This window comes from Propithecus coquereli, unplaced genomic scaffold (assembly GCF_000956105.1).
Source record: "Propithecus coquereli isolate 6110/MARCELLA unplaced genomic scaffold, Pcoq_1.0 Scaffold9, whole genome shotgun sequence".
Taxonomy (NCBI): domain Eukaryota; kingdom Metazoa; phylum Chordata; class Mammalia; order Primates; family Indriidae; genus Propithecus; species Propithecus coquereli.
This window is the reverse complement of record NW_012155284.1, coordinates 3503589-3525193: the sequence shown is the minus strand read 5'-3', so window position 1 is coordinate 3525193 and position 21605 is coordinate 3503589. Positions and strand designations below refer to the sequence as shown.

General features: G+C 35.6%; 1 protein-coding gene across 1 annotated transcript in view; it reads right to left on the bottom strand.

Moving 5' to 3' along the window:
• The window catches only part of HOMER1 (homer scaffolding protein 1), a 108799-nt gene that overhangs the window by 59260 nt on the left and 27934 nt on the right, over window positions 1-21605 (bottom strand). Inside the window, exon 2 of the mRNA XM_012664626.1 lies at window positions 2712-2868. Coding sequence (XP_012520080.1) covers window positions 2712-2868 — 157 coding nt within the window. The remainder of the gene's footprint in view (window positions 1-2711; window positions 2869-21605) is intronic.

The window sequence follows — 21605 nt, the reverse complement described above, 5'->3', positions numbered from 1 at the left end:
AAAAAAAAAGGGGTAGCAATAGGTCTTATAGGCATCTAAGAAAACTGACCAATGTGCTGTAGGTCACTGATACCCCCCCATTTTAACTATTTCAAATTAATTTCTTTCTGCTTTTAAATTTAAGAGGTCCATTTTAATCTCCATTCTGAACCTCTGTATTACTTGTTCTTTAATAGGGTGAAGAAAAAAAAAAACCTTATTTCAGATTCTTTGAATAGAATCTTACTATGAATCCATTTAAAATAAAAATTTTAGTTCTTTATATAAACATGTCTCTCAACCCCAGAGTTCTTGTCCTTTTAAGGAAAAGACGTAGAAATGCTGTGTCATTACAGACCATGTACATACAGATCACGTACGTAGTGACCCGACCCTGGCCCTCAGCCTTGCTGATGTCTCTGTAGCATGATCAGAAACCTTACAGCAAACTTTACATGCACAATACAGGCACTAAGTGAGAACAAATGAACACTTTCTAGTTAGGGGTACCTAAGGGCTTTCCAATTCAATCATGAAGAGCAGAAACAGAGGTAGGGGGGAAAGGAGAAAAACATTTGTTTAGCTGAGTCAAATAAACCACTACTGCTTACCAAACAACAACTACTCTGTAGTAACTGTAGTAGTTAATTAGAAAGTAATTAGAAAATGGAAAATGTGAAAGAAAACAATCTCTGCTGCAAAAAACAGATTTTGTTGAAAGAAACAATACAAAACTTTTCATAAGACTTATTTAAGCTCCTAATAATTACGATCAGCAAAGTATACTCAGAAATGGAAAAGCAAGAAAAACAGTTCATATTGCTTCAGAGAGAACAAAACATGAGGATTTTTTTTTTTTTTTTGGCCTGGGCTTCTTTCCAGGGTTGAATGAGTTTATTTAATGACCAAAATTCTGTCCTTAAAAATAACTCAAAGTATTTTAATCTGGTGAAGGTTAAGTTAGCAATTGAAATCTATTTAATCACTTCCATAAAATTTCTTTTCTTGAACATGGGACTACTTCAGTTAACCTTTACTTTTATATATTTGAATATACCATTTCACTTTTGTATACTTGAATATACCATTTAACCCTCGCTTCCAGTAAAACTACATTTTATGTGTGGTTTGGGCCAAGCGACAAACAGATTACTGAGATTTGAAGGTTTAAGCCAGGGAAAAGAAATAAATTAACACTCTAGGGTCTGAGAGTATAAAATTTAGTATCTGTTAAATTTCACTTAACCCATTACAAAATATGACAAAATTATTCCTCACAAAAAAAGCTTCAAAGAAATTAACTATAACTATTTCTCAAGTCCTTTAAATTCTCCAAGTAAAAACAAAAAGAGGATCAATTATTCAAGTAAATACATGTTAGTCACTTGTGTACAAGATACAAAGTGCAAATGGCCCCCAGGGTCCTATAATCTAGTTAAGGAGATACGAAATGAGCACACAGAAAAAAAATGCTAAAAGACCGAAATATTAGCATTAAATTATCTTTCAGGCCCAAAAAACTACTAGGTAACATATACACATATATATTAATATAACAGCCTAATATTAATAACAATAATAGCAGGTATTTGCATTAGTGATTACTACAAATACTTTTTGCTTCTGCCTGAATTTATTCACTTTTCACAATAATCCTAAGGTTCAGTAATGATATAGGTATTTTTACTAGTTCCTTTTCACATATGAGAAAACTGAGGTATGCAGAACTTAAATACCTTGCTCAAGGTCAGATGGCTAGCGAGTTGTGGAACAAAAATTCGAAACAGTCTGGTTCTAGAGTCTGTGCTCTTAACCCCAACACTGAATTGCTAAAATTCCTGGGAGTGAAAAGGCCTCATGTCTTCAAGAAAGCCTGAAGAAAAATGGAGACCTCATCTTTCTACACACTTTATATCTAGAATCTGATGTTTGGAATTTCTTTCTCTAAGTGAGTTATACAAAATTCACTGATGACAAAATGGATTCCTCCCACCCCACCTTCTGAAGGGTATACTATCCACTAGGCACTGATCTAAGTGCTTTGCAGATATTAATTCATTTAATCTTTACAACTACTAGTAGTGAAGTGAGAACAATGTGACTCAGAGAAGTAATTTGCCCAAAGTCAAAACACTCAGTAGATGGTGGAGTTGACCTCTGAACTCATGCAATCTTTACTCCTAACTGTTACACTATCCGCCTCTCCTAAAAATAAAACCTTAGATTCTGTCCTTACACTTCTCTTCAGATAAAGGATGTCAGCTTTAGTATTGACATTGACAGACTTCATAAGATTTAGGGATTTTGAACTGCCAACTAGTCTACAGAAGTATATTTGAAAAGAATTCTAGTTTCTGGAATTCTAGACCATGTCAATTTGGTCTACCACTATATTCCTAATACCTAGCATAGTACCTGACACATAATAGATACACAATGAATATTTGTTAAATAAACTGAATGACCTCAAATTTACATAGTATTTTGGTTTCTTTTTCCTCCAACCCCATGTAAAGTGTTTTGGCACATCACTCAATACAATAAGGTGGTTAATCCAAGTAATTTAATGCACAAAAAATGTTGCTCCCTAAGAATAATCAGTTTTTGTTTCTTAAAAGTTTTAAAAACTCAAAAGTATCTTAATGAAGATAAAATCCTCTAAATAAAACTAAAATGCTGTATTATAAAAAGCAAAACAGCAAGATTATTCAAAGTAATAAAAATTATCTTACCTTTGAGCCATCTAAACTGATTATCCTATACACATTTCTTGTGCTGTCATAGAAATAAGACACAGTAACTGCATGCTTGCTGGTGGGTACCCAGTTCTTCTTTGTGTTTGGGTCAATCTGGAAGACATGAGCTCGGGTGCTGAAGATAGGTTGTTCCCTGCAGGGCAGAAAAAAAGTGAGTGGCTGAAAGCAGCCAGTTTTATTCCACTGGACAAAAGAACATGAAAACTGTTAAGGATGACTCTGCTTAACCAACCACTCCCACATACCTGAAAATAAGAGAAACTTTCTTCCAAATTTGAATATTTTAAGTGTTCAATCATAAGCTTCTTTAAAATAACTATAGCCAATCCCCATTATCTGCAGATTCTATATACGTGAATTCACCCACTTTTATTTATAACCCGCAAATCAATACTAACAGCATTTCCTTAGTCCTTTGCAGATATGCACAGGGCAGTGGAAAAACACGTCACCTGACATGCACATTTCTATCTGAAGTTGAACAAAGCAACATTCTGCCTTCTTGTTTCAGCCCTCATACTATATAAACAAATATTCTTTTTTTGGTCTACATAGCACCACGTTTTTCACATTTTTGTGCTTTTTGTTCGGTGCTTTCACTGTTTAAAATGGCCCCTAAGCATAGTACTGAAGTATTCCTAGGTCCAAGAAGGTTGTGACGTGCTTTATGGAGGAAATATATGTGTTAGATAAGCTTCATTCAGGCCTGAGTTATAGTGCTGTTGGCCATGAGTTTAATGTTAATGCATTAACAATACATATAAATGTCTTTAAATAGAAACACACATAAAACAAGGTTATGTACTGATTAGTTGATGAAAATGCGACCAGAGGCTCATAGGAACATGACACTGTATTTTCCCTAGGAGCAATGATTCAGTACAGTATTTGTTAATTCAGCCTTCCTGACACCTTTATAGAATAAAACTACAGCAAGTAAGAAGAATCAGCTGCACCTTGTTAAAATATAAGTATCTTATACTTGACCTCTACTCATTTAAAACTACATTATTCTAATAATAGGTAAATAACTTACTAGGAAAGTTTACATTCAATATAATTTCTACTACATTGAAAAGTACATAAAAAACAAAGTTGCTCAAACAACAAATATCTTTTTGGTTTTTTTTAAGACAGGGTCTCACTCTGTCACCCAGGGTGGAGTCCAGTGGCATGATCATAGCTCACTGTAACCTCAAACTCCTGGGCTCAACTAATCCTCCTGCCTCAGCCTCCCAAGCAGCTAGGACTACAGAAATGCGCCATCATGCCTGGTTAATTTATTTATTATTTTATTTACTTATTTTTGAAACACAGTCTCGCTCTGTCACCCGGGCTAGAGTGCCATGGCATCAGCCTAGCTCATAGCAACCTTAAACTCTTGAGCTCAAGTGATTCTCTTGCCTCAGCCTCCCGAGTAGCTGGGACTACAGGCACACACCATCACACCCAGCTAATTTTTCTATTTCTTATAGAGACAGGGTCTCACTTTTGCTCAGGCTGGTCTTGAACTCCTGAGCTCAAGTGATCCTCACTCCTCGGCCTCCCAGAGTGCTAGGATTACAGGCGTGAGCCACCTCGCCAGGCCAATTTTTTTTTTTTTAGAGATGGGGTCTTGCTATATTGCCCAGGGTGGTCTCAAACTCCTGGGCTCAAGCGATCTTCTTGCCTTGGCCTCCTGAAGAGCTAGGATTGCAGGTGTGAGCAACCATGCCCAGCTCACAAATATCTTTTAAGTAGGGCCTTAAAGATATACAATAGAGATTTTTTAAATCATGAATTTAAAAGACCAAAACTAATCAAAAATATATATTCAAAATATGATTATTACAGAATTTTTCACAGTATCAAAAATAAGCATGAGCTGATCTACATATATTATAATAGAAGTATTATAATGTAAAAATTTCCAAGTTCTGAGTAAAAATTCTTTTGGAAACAGCATTTATCAGGCTTTTGGTTTTTTCAGCCCAAATAAAGTTCATCTCTTTCATTTTACTACACACCTTTCTTTGCTAAAGCAGCTCATGGTCCTAAAGAGAATTTTAACTAGTAATATTCAATGTTCAAAATTAGATAAATTTTAAAGAATTTAAAATATTTTTTAAAATTTAAAGAAAGGAAAGGGAACATGGAAAAGAGCAAAATTAGAAAAACAGCCAAGGCAAATCTGGGTCCTTGGCACCATGGCTCTTCAGGTTAATAATAGTACGTAGTAGCCAGGGATGTTGCTGAACATCTATAATGCACAGGACAGCATTGTAGATGCTCACATAACAAAGAAGTACCAGCTCAAAATGGCAACAGTGATGAGGTTGAGAAATCCTGACATAGCAGATGAAGGAGGAATCTGAATCTCCTGGGTTTCTAGTTTAGGTGACTGAAGAGAAGACAGTGCCACTAGCTAGGATGAAAAACAGAAAGTAAGTCTCAGATTAGGAGAATGGAAGGGGAGGATGAGCTCCGTTTTTGACAGAATTTTGATGCCTGCAGGGTTTGCATGTAGAACTGTTGGGTCAGGAACTTAAAAACACCAGTTTGAAGCTCAGCAGAGAAAACTAGGCTGGAATGAAAAGTTGGGGAATTACCAGGAGATCTTACGACCAGTCTGATTAAGATATATTTCAACACTAAGCATGTCAATAAATTTCATGTAGAGAAAAGCTGTAGAAGCAGTAGTAGAGAAGCTACACCTGAAATCTTAAAGCTCTTATCCTCTGAAAAAGACCTGTAATACATTTGAAACTGATTGTTCCAAGTGTCCAATTGCTAAAGTTAAGATCTTTTCAAATAAACCAGGTGGCACTCATAAATAAAGGTTAAACACTACTTTCTTTACAAGAATTCGTACAAATACTAACTGGATCAAATACCAGCATTTCTCAAAATGTGTTCTGTTGACAAGTATGAGAAATGAGTGTTCCATGTTTAAATAAGTTTTGCAAACCCTGTGTTATATCCTATTCTAAAATATTTATAACATACATTAGCATATTAAAGGTTCTGAGGAATCCTACAGTAAGGAAACCCATCTAACCCTGAATAACCGAGCACATGGCAAAATTGTTTGACCTCAGAATTCTTTTTCGTGTAATACAGTAACATCTCCTAGGATTTATAACCACAATATGAAAATCAAAAGACATATTCTGAGGTAAATATCTCACTGAAAGTTGGTCTGGATATTCTACCACCTTTACTGACATTACTAATTATATTTATTACAACACAAGTTTGAGGCCTTATTTAGTAATGGTTACAGTATTATTTCTTAAATAGATATTAAGAACACTCAAAATGCCTCTTCTAAGCAGCTAAACATTAATCTAAAAATCAATTTTAAAAGCACATAGATTTGGCATGAAATGCTTTAAACTAGCCTAGAGAAGCAAAACTATACACACAGACACACCCACATTTTAATCCTAGGGAATCATCGACTTCTAATTTCTTCTATCAGTAACCAGAACAGTAAGTAGTTCAAACTCTTTCAGTGATATAAGAAAAGCTTACTGGAGTATTTTCCTGTTGGTTCATAAAGTAATTCTAGGAAACTGTTATAAGAACAATTCCAAAGTTCTTCATCTTGAGCTAAAATTCTATAAAAGTACCATATATAGTGATAGATTCTAAAACTTAATATGGATGTAGAAAACTGGATAAATGTTAAATGTAAGATAATCCTGAGGAAAAAGGTAATAAAATGAGAATTTTGTTTTAAAAATAAGACAGATTCGAACTCATTAGAGTTGACATAAAGAATTATTACATTTAGGCTGGGAACAGTGGCTAATGCCTGTAATCCCAGCACTCTGGGAAGCCAAGGTGGTAGGAAAGCTTGCGGCCTGGAGTTGAAGACCAGCCTGAGCAACAGAGCAAGACCCCATCTCTACAATAAAAATAATTAGCTGAGCATGGTGGCACACGCCTGTTGTCCCAGCTACTTGGGAGACTGAAGCAGGGAGGATAGCTTGAGCCCAGGAGTCCAATGTTACAGTGAGCTAGGATCATGCTGACACCATGGAGCCTAGGTGACAGAGTGAGACCCTGTCTCAAAAAAAAAAAAAAAAAATGAATTAATTAATACATGTAACTCTCAGGCATCTGTATAATAAGAAATGAAGATCATGAAAAACTGAAGTAAAATAAGATGACTTTGCCAGGAGATATACAAGTTCCAGATCTAGAAAAAAAGCACATTAACATTTGTCATTTGGATAGCTTTGATTTAAGAAAAAAAAAAAGTCAGTGATAATGCTGTTTAAAAATTATAAGTCCATACTTTTGCAAATATTATGTGGTTACTCAATAAATCTTCTTTCCAAGAAAGTGCAAAGGTATGGATCCAATAAATACAATCATACTGAAGGGAAGGAAGAGATATTATACATTTCCTAGTCTACCTTTAATACCTAGCTTACAAATGCCCTTTTCAGATATATACAAACAGCTAATGTAGCAAAGCGGATATAAAAGAAGATTATGGTTTCAAATAATTCTGTAACTTTCTACTTAATTTTTCAAAAGAAAGTACCCTGGCAGAAGTGTTAGAAACAAGGCTGGTAATAACTTCCATGGAAAGTCTGACACTGTTGCAGAGTTGCCTATCTACCAACTATTCTTCCTTGCTGCTCCCCAGCAAACCTGAGATATTCTACCCTCCTTCACACAACTGTAAACTTCACTAAGGATAATCATGGCAATCCCATTCTTGCCAGAAGTTAGGTTTGAAATGGACCTCTAAAGTAATTCTGGTTAATGAAATAGCCAAGGAAAGTTTGCTGGAAGCTCCTAGGTACACTCACAAAGAGACAATACACATATAAGAAGGAATGTTCTCTTAAAGAATATGTTTACATAGCCATCTTAGTACTGTGAGGGGAACATGCCTGAGAACAAAGCCAACATTCTTTGTTAATAATAGCAGATGGAAAAACAGAGAATCTGGTTCCTTGATTATGTCACTGAACCCATGAATCAGCTTACCTTCAGGCTTAGTATGTGATAAAACAAGTTTTCTAATTGTTTGAAAAAGTTGTCACTTTAAAAATTACAAAGTAATAGTTGAGGAAAGAGGTTTACTTTTAATTAACTCTGTAACAACGTGCCCCCCCCCCTCCAATAAACTGTGATCTGTGGTAGTCCAGAACTCCTGGCTGGTAAGGTATACACTGGTTATTCATTCACTTCATAACACTACCCCACAGTACACACAATTAGATATTTGGGTCTCCATTTAAAATTGTAATCCTTACCAATAGAGAAATTTATAATAATATCTGCATTGAGATGGGTGGGGGGAAAAAGTGGAAAGGGAAATATGGAAATTTCATTCTTTTCTGCTATAAAGATTTAATATCCAAAGCTTTTAATCAAGAAACAGCAGTATAAGATATGGAGACAACTATAGAAGGAAATAAAAATTGGAATTTTTAAAAGTAGTTGCCTCTGGGGATGGGGTTAGATGAAGGAAGAGATGGGATTAGGGACTTTTACTTCTCTTTATAATCTTTTAAGTACTATTTAATTTTTGTTAACCTTGCACAGGTACTTAAATATCTTTTAAAATGGCATTGTGGAGAAATTACACTTACATAACAACACTGAGAAAAGAATGCTTTAGGGGCCATTTTTGAAGAATCACAGAATAGCAATTTTTAAGAGCTTAGAACTCAACTGACTTAGCACATGGTATGAAAGTGTTTCTATTATTCATAAAGAGGAACAAAGGGAAAGTAGGAGAGGTGAAGAATTCCAAATATGCCTAATTGTGGACTTCTGTGGAAGTGCTCAAGGTACATCTGATTCCTAGTGACAATACTCTCCTTCATTAGAAGTAAACAAACAGGAAATAAGACCAAAAAAATTCTACCTTAAGCTTGGTTTCTGGAGTTTGAAGTGGCAAGAGAAGCTGAACAACACTTGTTAAGGCCAAAAGGACAATGGCAAGGGTAAGTCAAGGAGTAGACAGACACTAATGACCATTTAACTTGCTACATAATGCCTGAAGAATTTCGTTTCAGTGCCACTGTGAAGTGGCGTAGCATGCCTTCAGACAAGCAGGAGCTCAAGCACTGGAATTTCCTAAAAAGAACTGTCCTGTACAAGTTAATATAAATTGTAATTCTACCGGATTATTAGGGAATTGGTTTAAATCTCACCCCTCCTTAAGAAAATTTTATTGACTAAAATACCTGTTTTGATTCTCAAAGATTATAACTGCATACTACCAAACATATATTCCTTTTACCATGTTATGTGTTTAACAGCTGATTGCTTATACATAGAATGTTCTTTACAAAAAACCATATGCCTACTTTGAGGAAAGCAAAGATTTTTCTACTAATGGCTACCCAACACATAGTTACACTGCAAGATCTCCATCTAGTGATGAATCAAAAGCATAACAGGTGCATGTTCTTTAAAACTTGCAAGTTACGGCGGTGGCTCATGCCTATAATCCTAGCTCTCTGGGAGGCCGAGGCGGGCGGATTGTTTGAGCTCAGGAGTTCGAGACCAGCCTGAGCAAGAGCGAGACCCCGTCTCTACTAAAATTAGAAAGAAATTAATTGGATAACTAAAAATATATAGAAAAAATTAGCCGGGCATGGTGGCGCATGCCTGTAGTCCCAGCTACTCGGGAGGCTGAGGCAGAAGGATCGCTTGAGCCCAGGAGTTTGAGGTTGCTGTGAGCTAGGATGACGCCATGGCACTCTAGACCGGGCAACACAGTGAGACTCTGTCTCAAAAAAAAAAAAAAAAAAAAACTTGCAAGTTACTTAATGTAGCAAATACAAAACTGTAAAGTGACATTGCTATAATAGAAGTATACAGACTTAAAATGTGACATCAACATCTTTTGGAAGGATTTTAAAAAACTGTATGATCTGAATTCCTTGGGATTTTAATCAGATGACTGCACATTCAAATGAAAGTTTTTTTAAAAAAATCATTGTTTGCATTACAGTTGAGCAACAGAAATACTTTCATGACATCAAGTATTTTATTTAATTGGCATATTTCAAGAAAATATCAATTAAATCAGAAATTTCCATGTGGAAATTAAGGTTATTAAATTATAAAAATACACATAAACAGTAACACTGTTTATATTCCTTATATATCATCTCTCACTTTAAGAGTAGTTTTTATTAATTTCAGTCTTTTCAATAGGCCATAGCACTAGTTATTAAAAGAGATTTTAGTACTTATTTACTCTTGGCAACTTTAATCACTAGTTGTATTTAAAATATTAAGAAATATGCTGAAATTCAGAGTAAAAGCAAACCCACTCAATGTACATATTTAAGCAACATCTTCAATGTTCAAAGAACCTTGCTCACTATTTAGTAAATAACTGCCCAGTGACATTGTCTTTGCCCCTACTAACCACTTAATGCCCTATCCCTTTCAGATGAAATACCAGGTGTTTTCAGGAGGTATGTCTGATATATTACATTTAAAATTATATTTTTACAATTATAGTAATATTTAAAATTAGTAACGTATTTTCAATTTTATGAGACTTTAAATATTTCTCTCTTTGCATATCAGTGACCTGTAAGAGGCAAAAAAAAAAAAAAAAAGAAAAGAAAAGAAAAGAAATTCTCTCTTCCCAGATGACTTCCATTAAATAAAGCTAAATTCTGAGAACTGACAGTATACACCTGGGAAATCTAAGGAAAGTAGCTTCTTGTTAATAACTAGAGTTTATTTCTTGTTAACATAGATGGTGTGTTACTGAAAACCTAAAATAAGTGATTTCCCAACAGACACCCAGTTCTTAAAAACTTTACAAATGAATTAAATGTTAAAGGTCATTTAAGTTCTAAAGTAACCTTCAATGAACAATAATACTCTTGGGTACACTTTTCTTTTATACCTGCTACAACAAACTAAATGAGTAGATAGTCTATATAACATTTTAACAAACAAATACTCTAATAAATAAGTGTAGGGTTTAAGAGAAAGATCTGAAGGTACTTTTTTTTGCAAAATGTTAATATTTGCAAAACTGAAAAGTAGGTACATGGGTGATATTATTCTTTGTATGATTCTGAATATTTGAAATTGCTCAAAACACACAATGACACCTCACACTTTCTCTAGTTCTTCTGCAAAATTTGAATAATCCCACGTTATTTTATATGTAGGTCACAACTGCCAATAATATTACATGCTGTGATTAGAACTGTGCTATCAATATGGTAGCCACTAGTTACCTAACTATTAAGTATTTGAAATTTGGCTACTGCAACTGAGAAAGCAAAGTGGTTTAAGCCTTATCTAACACTCAATTCAATTACTGAAAAACTTTTAAGTATTACGGAACAACTCGGGCATGTGAATCTACTTTTTCTAACAGTAAATTTTATGAAATTTAAATTCAGATAAGTATTTCCAATAAAAATTTAACATCCAAATTGAGATGTGCTCTAAGCGCAAAATACCTAATGGATTTCAAAAACTTAGTATGAAAAAAAGGTAAAATATCTACATTATTTTTATGTTAATCACATGGTAAAAAGATAGTACTTTGGATACACTGTGTCCAAAGTATATTAATATTGATTTCACCTTTCTTTTTTGAACTTTGAAAGTAAATTTAAAATTACATACATTGTTCATATTGTATCTCCAGTGGAGAATGCTGGACACAATATTTCATGTAGCTGTTTTCTTACTGATAGACATAGGTTGTTCCCATTTTTGCACTATTATAGTGTTCCTGTATGTTTTCTTATGCACACATGCAAGAAATATACTAGAAACAGAATTCCTGGTCATACACTATACACCGTTGCAAATATCCATATTACTCTTCCGAGCAATTGTATCAATTTATACTCCTATTCATCTTGTATTACATCTTCCCAACACTTGGTAATGTTCAAGTAACATCTTCAATTTGTGCCAACCTGATGGGCATGAAATGGTATTTCACTGTTGTTTTAACTTGCATATCCCTGATTACTAGTGAAGCTGAGCAGCTCTTGATGTATTTCTGGGTGATTCGAGCTCAGTGAATTTCTACATTCATTTCTGAGCTATTTAAAACCTTATTTTTGCTCCAGATAGTGAAAAGGCCAGAATCTAAAATTCAGCACTCAAACCATAGGCATGGGAACATCTCATACATCCAATTCCAGCCACATGTATAAACTTAATTAATTGAGGTCAACACTCACTAAAGGAGAGAGGGGTAGAGTTGCTTATTTTTCTAAATTTTTCCACCTGTCAAAATAGAAAACTTTTTTTTTAATGACAAAATTCAATGTCAGTGAGAGCCTAAGGAAACCTAACAGTTTCTGAAGCAACTGTTAGAAGTATAAATTAGTAAAGTCTTTGTGGAAAACACTTTGGTAATACATATCAAAAGCTTTTAAACTTCTGTGCTTATCTTTTGACAAAGCAATTCTACTCTAGTAATGTACCTTAAGGAAATAATCACGGATATATGCAGACGTTTATCTATAGGGATGTATCACCGCATTGTTTATAATAACAAAAGACTGTAAGTTGAAATGTCCAATAAGGTAAATGAAATTATGGCACACCCAGTTAATGGAATACTATATACTCATGAAAAAACAGAGCTGTAGAATATTTAGTGACACAAATGTTCAATATAGTAAATCAAAATAGTTTATAAATTAGTGGATACAATATAAAAACACATCTATATGCAAAGAAAAAATACATGGAGGGTATACTTACTTCAACCCTTGCCCTGCCTCTCCTCCCCTCAGCACAGAAACCAGAATGATCCTCCTAAAACTTAGGCTAGCATTAAAATATTCTCCAGAAAAAAAAAAAGGAGGGGGGGTGGGGAGCAGGATAAAGCAAGTTTGATGAAATACAGATGGCTACTGAAGTGGGTAGGATGATGGGTTCTTTTTGGTATGTGTAGAAAATTTCATAATAGTTTTAAAATAATAAAAACTAAAGTCAGATGGATTATTCCACAAAACCCTCCAATGGTTTCCCATCTCACTCACAGTACAAACCAAAGTCGTTAAAATGGCCTAAAAGCTTTCTACCCATATTTTTCAACCCTGGCTGCACGTTAAAAACCACCTTCCACCTTCAGAATCAGTGGTCTCCGTGGGCAGCCCAGCATCAGTGGTTTTTAAAAGCTCCAAGGTGATTCTCATGTGGAACCACAAGGGAGAACCACTATAGAATGTGGGCCCCCTGCTGCCTCTCCACCCTCATTTGTCCCTTGCCCTCTTCGGTTCCAGCCACACTGACCCTCCTGATCTTTCTCAAACACTGGCACTCTCCTGCTCCCACCTCAAGGCCTTGCCTGAAGTGTGCTCTTCCCTCAGATCTAGCCAGTACCTTCCTTTGTCTGCCCCAGGTCTTTGCTCATTCTTCCCCATAGAATGCTTCCTACAAAAGAAATCGCCCACAAATACCCACTGATGAAAGTTTTTCCATCACCTATGTCTGCTCAGAATTCTCTTTATGGTGTGTAATAATACCTAGTTATCCTACATAACAAGTAAACTATGTGGCTTTAATTGCAAACCAGGAAGCTCGCCCTGAAGCAGCAGTCCCCAACCTTTTTTGGCACCAGGAACCAGTTTCATGGAAGACAATTTTTCCACGAATGGAGGGGAGGTGGTAGTTGGGGACCACAGCCCTAAATGATCCATAAAATATCAATTTTAAGAAAGACAATCAGCTAAGGCTGGAAAAAGTTCCCTAACTGGTTCTTCAGCTAACACAGCATAGAAGATGATGATGGTTTAATTAAACAAGTACAGATAAATATTAACTGAATCAATTAATAAATACGAAGAATATCAACTCTACCGAAGTCTTTGTGTTTGGCACACATTCTACAACATTTAAATGAATAATATCAGAACTCCAACTGAGTTTTGACTCATCCAAACATTGAAGAACCAGTTCTTTTCAGTTCTTCTATAAAAGCCATACCCTAGAGTCTGGACAAAGTGATAATACCTACTCTTAAATCTTTCTTAGTCAAAAACAGCTTCTCATCACGTGAAAGAGAGCTCTAGAGTTTCAATAAAATGCACTTTTCAAACATCTGAGAAAAACAAGTTAGTCTTCTTTCTTAAGAGAAGAGTGGTATAGTAACAAGGGTATTACAAACAACCGCAGAAACATGACATGTCATCCTGAAATAATTTTACATCATGGTAATAAAAAACTCTATATCAAAGAATAAGTATGGCTAGACTGTGGTGAAGAATGCAAAGTTTACATGAATTTATATGCTAAACAATAACACTTACAAAAAAATTGATACCATGCTATCCCCAGTATGTATTGGGGATGCATTTACTCTTTTCTACTAAAAATCCTAAATGTATTTACTCTTTTCTACTATTAAGGTACTTCAGCAGAAATATCAAAAATATTTCTTTAAGGAGCCTGTTAACTCTTCTAAAGTTTCTAACTTCTTTCCTCCTTCATTAGTAATATAGTCAGAAGGTAAATATCTGATCATCTCAACTCCCTAGAAGAATACTTTCTAGAATTAAGAGTTAAAGTTTTCCCCAGAAACTTTTAACAGATTGATAAAAGAAACTCCTAGTGGGCCAGGCGCGGTGGCTCACGCCTGTAATCCTAGCTCTCTGGGAGGCCGAGGCGGGTGGATTGTTTGAGTTCACGAGTTCGAAACCAGCCTGAGCAAGAGCGAGACCCCATCTCTACTAAAAATAGAAAGAAATTAATTGGACAACTAAAAATATATAGAAAAAATTAGCCGGGCATGGTGGCGCATGCCTGTGGTCCCAGCTACTCGGGAGGCTGAGGCAGAAGGATTGCTTGAGCCCAGGAGTGTGAGGTTGCTATGAGCTAGGCTGACGCCACGGCACTCACTCTAGCCCAGGCAAAAGAGTGAGACTCTGTCTCAAAAAAAAAAAAAAAAAGAATTAAATTCGTATATGTTTTTGCCTGAAAGAAACCAAATCAAGATAGGAAAAACAGCAGGGAAAAAGCAGAAAGTATTTTTATACCTGTAAAGCTCTCATATTTTATCAAAATATGCATATTCTTCCTATCATGTCATCCTTTTCAGAATACCATGTGATGAAATTCTAGCCAATGTCTGAAACAAATACAAGATACTTTGTAATTAATAACCAACTTCTAGTCTCAAAGACCAATGTATTCACCTCAACAGACTGTCACTATTATTATTATTTTGTATTTTCTTACAGAAGTGGAATCATTCTGTCAAAATACAGATTAGAGTTTTCCCTTGCAGAAGGCAGGCTCAAGAACTATGATAACTGGCATGACTAAAAATAAGCTTTTGGATTCTTCCAAACCACACTATCATTCCAACAAAGTATTATAGTACAAATTGTCTTCAAAATACAGGTAAAAGGTAAGTGGTACCAGTGCACATAGACATATCTCATGAAAAGACTTAAATATCCTTAAAAGTACTTAACATGCACAATTACTATAGCTATAGTGCTGTACTATCCCACTTCCAATAAAATTCCATTAGAGAGGCAATTTTATAAAGATAAACCAATAGCTTTCCACTTAGTCTGGACGCTAACGCCATGCTCTTCACAGTCCTGACGGCACCATTATCGAAATGTTATAGCTGACAATAGTAATAGCACAAGACCGTCAAATATCAGGTTCCCAAATACTACATAAACAGGAATCCAATCACCACCACTGCTCTGGAATCTACCACCTGGCACTGATGGCACTGCTTTCTCTCCTTCTTTCCCTACCTTTTCCAACTGAAATGATGAAAATGGAAGTGTTCTAAGAAGGCAGTTCTGAGTGGAAAAAACATGAAACTGGTTTTCTTCCCTCACACCATTACAACAGTCACACAGACAGAAGACTTCTGTGACTTAAATGTGGGGGATTTCTGCCCAGCAACAAACAAGCAATCAATTTTGCAATGGATACCAGCTGGGTGTCCTCTCATTTAATTTCAATACCATCTACTTTAAGTTCAATACCATAGTCTCAGATCCCACAAATTGAAAGCTCAGTTCCCAAAACTGTCCCCTACTTCTTTAGAAACCAGTAACAAGCCTGAGCCTCTGGAACTTCTGGCTGACTGACTTCAGATTGGGAGTTCCACAAACCCCTCTTTGGGTTTGATTAATTTGCTGGAGTGGCTCACAGAACTCAGGAACACTGGTTTATAATAAAGGATATTACAAAGGGTACAGATGAAGAAATGTGTAGAGCGAGGTATGGGAGAAGGGGCAAGATGCTTCCATGCCCTCTCCGGGCGATACCACCCTCCAGGAACAGCCACATGTTTAGCTATCTAGAAGCTCTCCAAACCCTGGCCTCTTGGGCCTGTTATGGAAACTTCATTGTATAAACACAATTAAAGCATGAATAACCATGTCAAAATGTGACTGGACAAAAAGGGTATGATTTAATACCAATAAATTGATTGAAAAAACCCCACAAGGCCTGTCTGTTCAGATTTTTCTGGCCCCAATGTGCAACATTCCTTTCTCTAGGGCATGAGGCGGGACCCTCTCTGAAATGAGGGTCTTATGACCCACAATCAGATTAGAGTCCTGCCTCGGGTAAGTAAAAGGAAGACAAAAAAAAAGTCAGTGAAATTCTGTTTCCTGAGACCTGCTTCTGAGGCCTAAAGCACCCTAACACTATAACAAAAGACTACAACAAAGGCTATGGGAGTTATAAGCCAGGAACCATGGACAAAAACATATATACATCATAATATCACAGCAGTCTAGCCCCACCTGTAATATACTGTATTCCTAGGACTCCTTCCCAAGCTGACTTGGTACAGTCCAGAATTAGGTACAGTTCAGAGACTATTTATTGGACAATTTACTTTTACTGGATAAAACACCTTTTATTATTATACTTTTTAAATTTTAAGAGTTGTTCAGATTTACCATTTACTTGCCAGCAGAGGAAGAGGTTTTCTTTTTCCACGTTATTAAATAATTTGGCCAGTACGGGCTGAGCTTTTCTCTTTCAGAAATTCTATCTTCCTCTGCTATTGTTTTTGTTGGCTGGGTATCAGGCCACTGGATATAGATTTTTTTTTTTAGACCACAAACTTCAAAGGCAGCAACATTCTGCTATAAAGCAATCTGTTCAAATCAAGTTGAACAGGAAGGTTCTCAGATTATCCAGCATTTAAAGAGTAATCAATACATCAATTGTCATTTTAAAATTTTCAGATGCTTGGACAAGGGTTTAGGGAAATTTCTGAAATGTCTTAACAGTTTCTGAGAGCCAATACATGCAATTTGAGAGAAGAGAATGACATGGATTCTTAGTAATAACCATCTTTTAATTATGATGAAAGACAAAAAGAGTCAACAAAATACAGTAAATTCTAAACCCAAGTTTAGCCAGGAGTTGTAGGTATGCTTCCTTCACCAGATTGTTTTATCAGTCTTTACCACGGTTTTATTTGCTCCTTCCTTGGTGAAATGTCAGCTAGTAGATAGCAAGGTGATGAAGGCATATGTTTAGGTATGCCACGAATTGGGTAACAAAACGCTAAAAACATCTGCATTGGTACAACAAGCTATTATTTTCTGTTTTTTTGCATGAACTAGCAACTGTATTCATAATCTTGTGAAGTAGACATGGCAATTTTAACAAGATCATTTTTACACTTACAAAAAGACATTTGAAGAGTCAGGATTAGAAACCACATCTTCTGGTTTCAAATTCAGGGTTCTTTCTATTATTGTTCTGCAGTGAATTTAATATGCCTTTGCTGTAGAACTCCAACAAATCTCACATTCATTGAGACACTTACTGTACTCTCATTTCAGAAACTCTTGATAACTAATAATACTTTTATGCTTGGTGTTCAGCTTATAGAAGGATAAAGGGGCCTATTACACACTAAAATTTGCTAAGTAGTGGGTCAATGAAAATTTTGCTGGATGGTTCAAAAAAAATCTTTAGAATTTACATAGAAAATATCAAGTACTAAAAAAACTTTAGCGATCTAGAGATCTATAGAGCAACCCTCACAATAAAAAGCTAAACAGACCAAGAAATGATCAGCAAATTGCAGCAGGTGGCAAAGCCAGCTATTGGCATCCTGAAAAAGCTTCACTTGAAACTGTATTTGTCAAACAACCTGGTTCATGTTAAACTCACGCTCTGGTAAGAATTCCAATCTGTCAAAAATCAACTATATCACTATTTCAACATCTCAAAATGCAACTGTTAAGACAAAATGTCATAGCTAGTCTATACTCCTTGGTCTCTGATAGAAGAGTTTTTCCAAGAAAACATCTTGCTTCAGTTTTTAAAATATAATTCTCTACTAGTTGCACTTGTGGAGAAGTTGAATATATTTCCTGTAAAACCTTTCTGAACCATTACAGGATTATTACAAACATACACACACAGACACACAGTAAGAAAGGCTAGATTCCATAAAAATGTTTTATAAAATAGGTTGTAGAGACTATTTTAGAAAGTACTTATTCAAAAATGATGCAATTTTTAACATGTACTTTTAACATGAACTTTTAACATTTTTCTCATGAAGCATCACAACTAAATATTTATGATGTGGCTACAGAAGGAAAAACATACTTCACTAGGTGAAATCGTAAATAGTTGATAAAAAAGGGAATATCAACAGAGATTTCAGTAAACGGACAGACTTTTTAATGCAGGACTGTAGTAAAAAACATTCTAACATTTGAAAAATAAGATTTGTTGATATCCCCTTTAAATGATTGTAGAAGGCTGACTAATGGCCCCCAAAGAAATCTAGATCTTAATATATAGAACCTGTGAATGTTACCTAATTTGGCAAAAGGGATTTTGTAGATATGATTAATTTAAGGATCTCGAGATGGAGAGATTATCCTGGATCATCCAGGTGGACCCTAAATGTAATCACAACTGTCCTCATAAGAGTGATGCAGAGAGAGAATTAACTATAGAAGGTGACATGATGAAGAGAGGAGGACAAAGATTTCAAGATGCTATGCCACTGGCTTTGAAGATGGAGGGAAAGGCCGTGAACCAGGAATGCAGTTCTAGAAGCTGGAAAAGGCAAGGAAACCATTCTCCCCTAGAGCCTCCTGAGGGAGTGTGAGTCTGCAGACACCTTTAATTCAGCCCAGTGAAACTGCTTTTGGACTTCTGACCTTTAGTACTACAAGAGAATAAATGTGTGTTGTTTTAAGCCACCAAGTTTGTGGTAATTTATTATAGCAGACATAGGAAACTAATACAATAATAGATGATACAAACCTTCATCTAGTTAAAATCTATTAATTCTCTACCATTTATAGTATTCTAAATTCTATTAAAAATAAGTTTCTAATGATATATCTCAAGTGTTTCTTTTTATGTTTATGAATATTTTTTATTAAGAATGTTTCTTTAATAGTGGTTACTGAATAATAGCATAAAATCTTAATAAAAGCAAATTTATATTTATTAAAGCAATTTTAGGCAATATCTTTGTCAACTGGATATCTTCAATTGCAGTGTAATTTGATGAAAATTAAAGCTCAAGAATAGCAAATTATTGTCATGGCACGAGTTATAGTAATTGTTAAAAAGTAACAAAAGTAGTTGAGTGGTAAGTCTATTTTTCTCCTCATTTCACTAAACATCAAACCAACAGGTCATTTATAAGTAGCACTATTATAAAAATGAAACACCTGAAGAGTAGGAAAAAAGGCAGAGAAACTATTAATAACACTTTGTTTAATTCCTAGTACATGTAAACACCTTATATAAATATTCTAATTTACATATCGAAACTCTAAGATATAAAATAAGTTAGATTTTCAAAAAACAAAAAGACTTGCTGGAGGAGAAGAAATATAAATAATTGGCCAAAGGTCATAGCTAGTATTGATATTTCTGGGATTCAAATCCAAGACTAACTCCAAAGTCCATGACTTTTTATCAAATACTATTCCCAAAGAGGCTCGTGTCTGGTAATAAAAACTAAGATTTGTTTTTTTTTAGCTTCTGTATAACTCAGTGACCAATTCAAAATCTCTTAAGTTATAAATCTTCGTTACTGTCATGCTAACAAATTACATTCTATTTCCTCACTCGCTCTGAGATAGGTACTATAGCTTTACAAGTTATTATATCTCCATATAAATATTAGAAAATATTCTACTTCTTTGATTAGGTGTCTTCTACAAACTGGGAATTTTAACTGGCCTAATGAAAATGAACTTTTCATAAGTCAACTCTCAAATATGAAACATGGTATCATCGTCTTATTCATTCCTTCAACACATACTTACTATCTACTCTTTGTCAGGTACTGTGTTAGACACATGGTAAGCAAAGCAGACAGTTCCTAGCCTTGTCAAATTAACCATCTAGTGGAGAGGTGAGGAAGACTACTAAATAATCAAAAGTTACAATTTGTGATAAGTGTCATGAAAGAATGAAGAAACAAGAGTACAAAAATATACTTCTCAACCATCAATGTTCTATTTTCCCCACGCAAAGCAATAATGTAAGTCTACATAATCATTTGTAATAGAGATTTATCTAAAAAAAAGTTTTACTCTTCAATCTTCTTTCTTTTTTTCCCCTAAGAGACAGGGTCTTGCTCTGTTGCTCAGGCTAGAGTGCAGTGGCCCAACCATAGCTCACCGTAACATCAACTCCTAAACTCAAGCAATCCTCCTGCCTCAGCCTCCCAAGTAGCTGGCACTTCAGGCTCGTGCCATCACATCCAGCTAATTTTTTTATTTTTTGTAGTGATGAGGTCTCGCTATATTGCCCAGGCTGGTCTCAAATTCCTGGCCTCAAGCAATCCATCCTCCTCAGCCTCCCAAAGCACTGGGATTACAGACAGGAGCCACTCATGCCTGGCCTCCATCTTCTTAATTGCTTTTCTTTCATCATTTAGTCATGGAATGATTATTGGGCAGCAATTTGAGATTCTGCAAGTAAACACTCTCATAGCACCAGTTGTCTCTCTCCTTTATGACACTTGTCACAATTACAACTTTATTGTTATCTGTGAACTTAGTTAAGGGTCTACACCCAGACCTTGATGGAACAGCAGATCTAGCCTCCCACCTTAAATAACTAAAAAACTGGAGAAAATATATGAAACAAGTTTTCAGATACTGGATAACAGAAAGCACAGCACTGTTATCCCCAAGACAGGGGAAGCAACCTTGCTCTACAAATACTCCCACTTGCTGACTAGAGAGGGTTTGCAGACATCAGCACAGGGAAGGGAACCCTAAGAAAGCCCTGAGTTTAGCACAGGGTTGAAAATTTGGAGAGACAAGGTAGCTAAAATTTGCCAGACAGAGTATTTAAGAGGAGGGAGTTGAACAGGGGAAAGTTGCAGAGCAAAAACAGTGATCAATACATACATGTGAGGAAACGATCTGAAGCAAGAGAAGAACCACCAGAAAGAGCAGGCAAAACAATCCCTGGGACTGACATAAAGCAAGGAATAGTTCATATTCCATGCAGCCAGCGGAAGAGTACAAGGGACACTGGGTAAAGTATCCATAAAGGTATTTCCTCAGTAGTGAGCTAAAATTAGTTGTAGAATAAAAGGCTGCTCTGGTCCTGCACAAAAGAGCTTAAAAGCAAGTCGATAAGATCCCACTATTTCCAAGTAACTTAACTGCGTCTTAAGAATATTTGAAAGAATACAAGAATATTCAGCACCCAGTAAGGTAAAATTCTAAATATCCAACATTCAATGGATAAAACACAACCATAATGAGCAAAAAATTCAATAAACAGAAACAGACCCAGAAATGACACAGATGATAAAACAGGTAGACACAGGCTGGGCGCGGTGGCTCACGCCTATAATCCTAGCACTCTGGGAGGCTGAGGCGGGCGGATTGTTTGAGCTCAGGAGTTCAAAACCAGCCT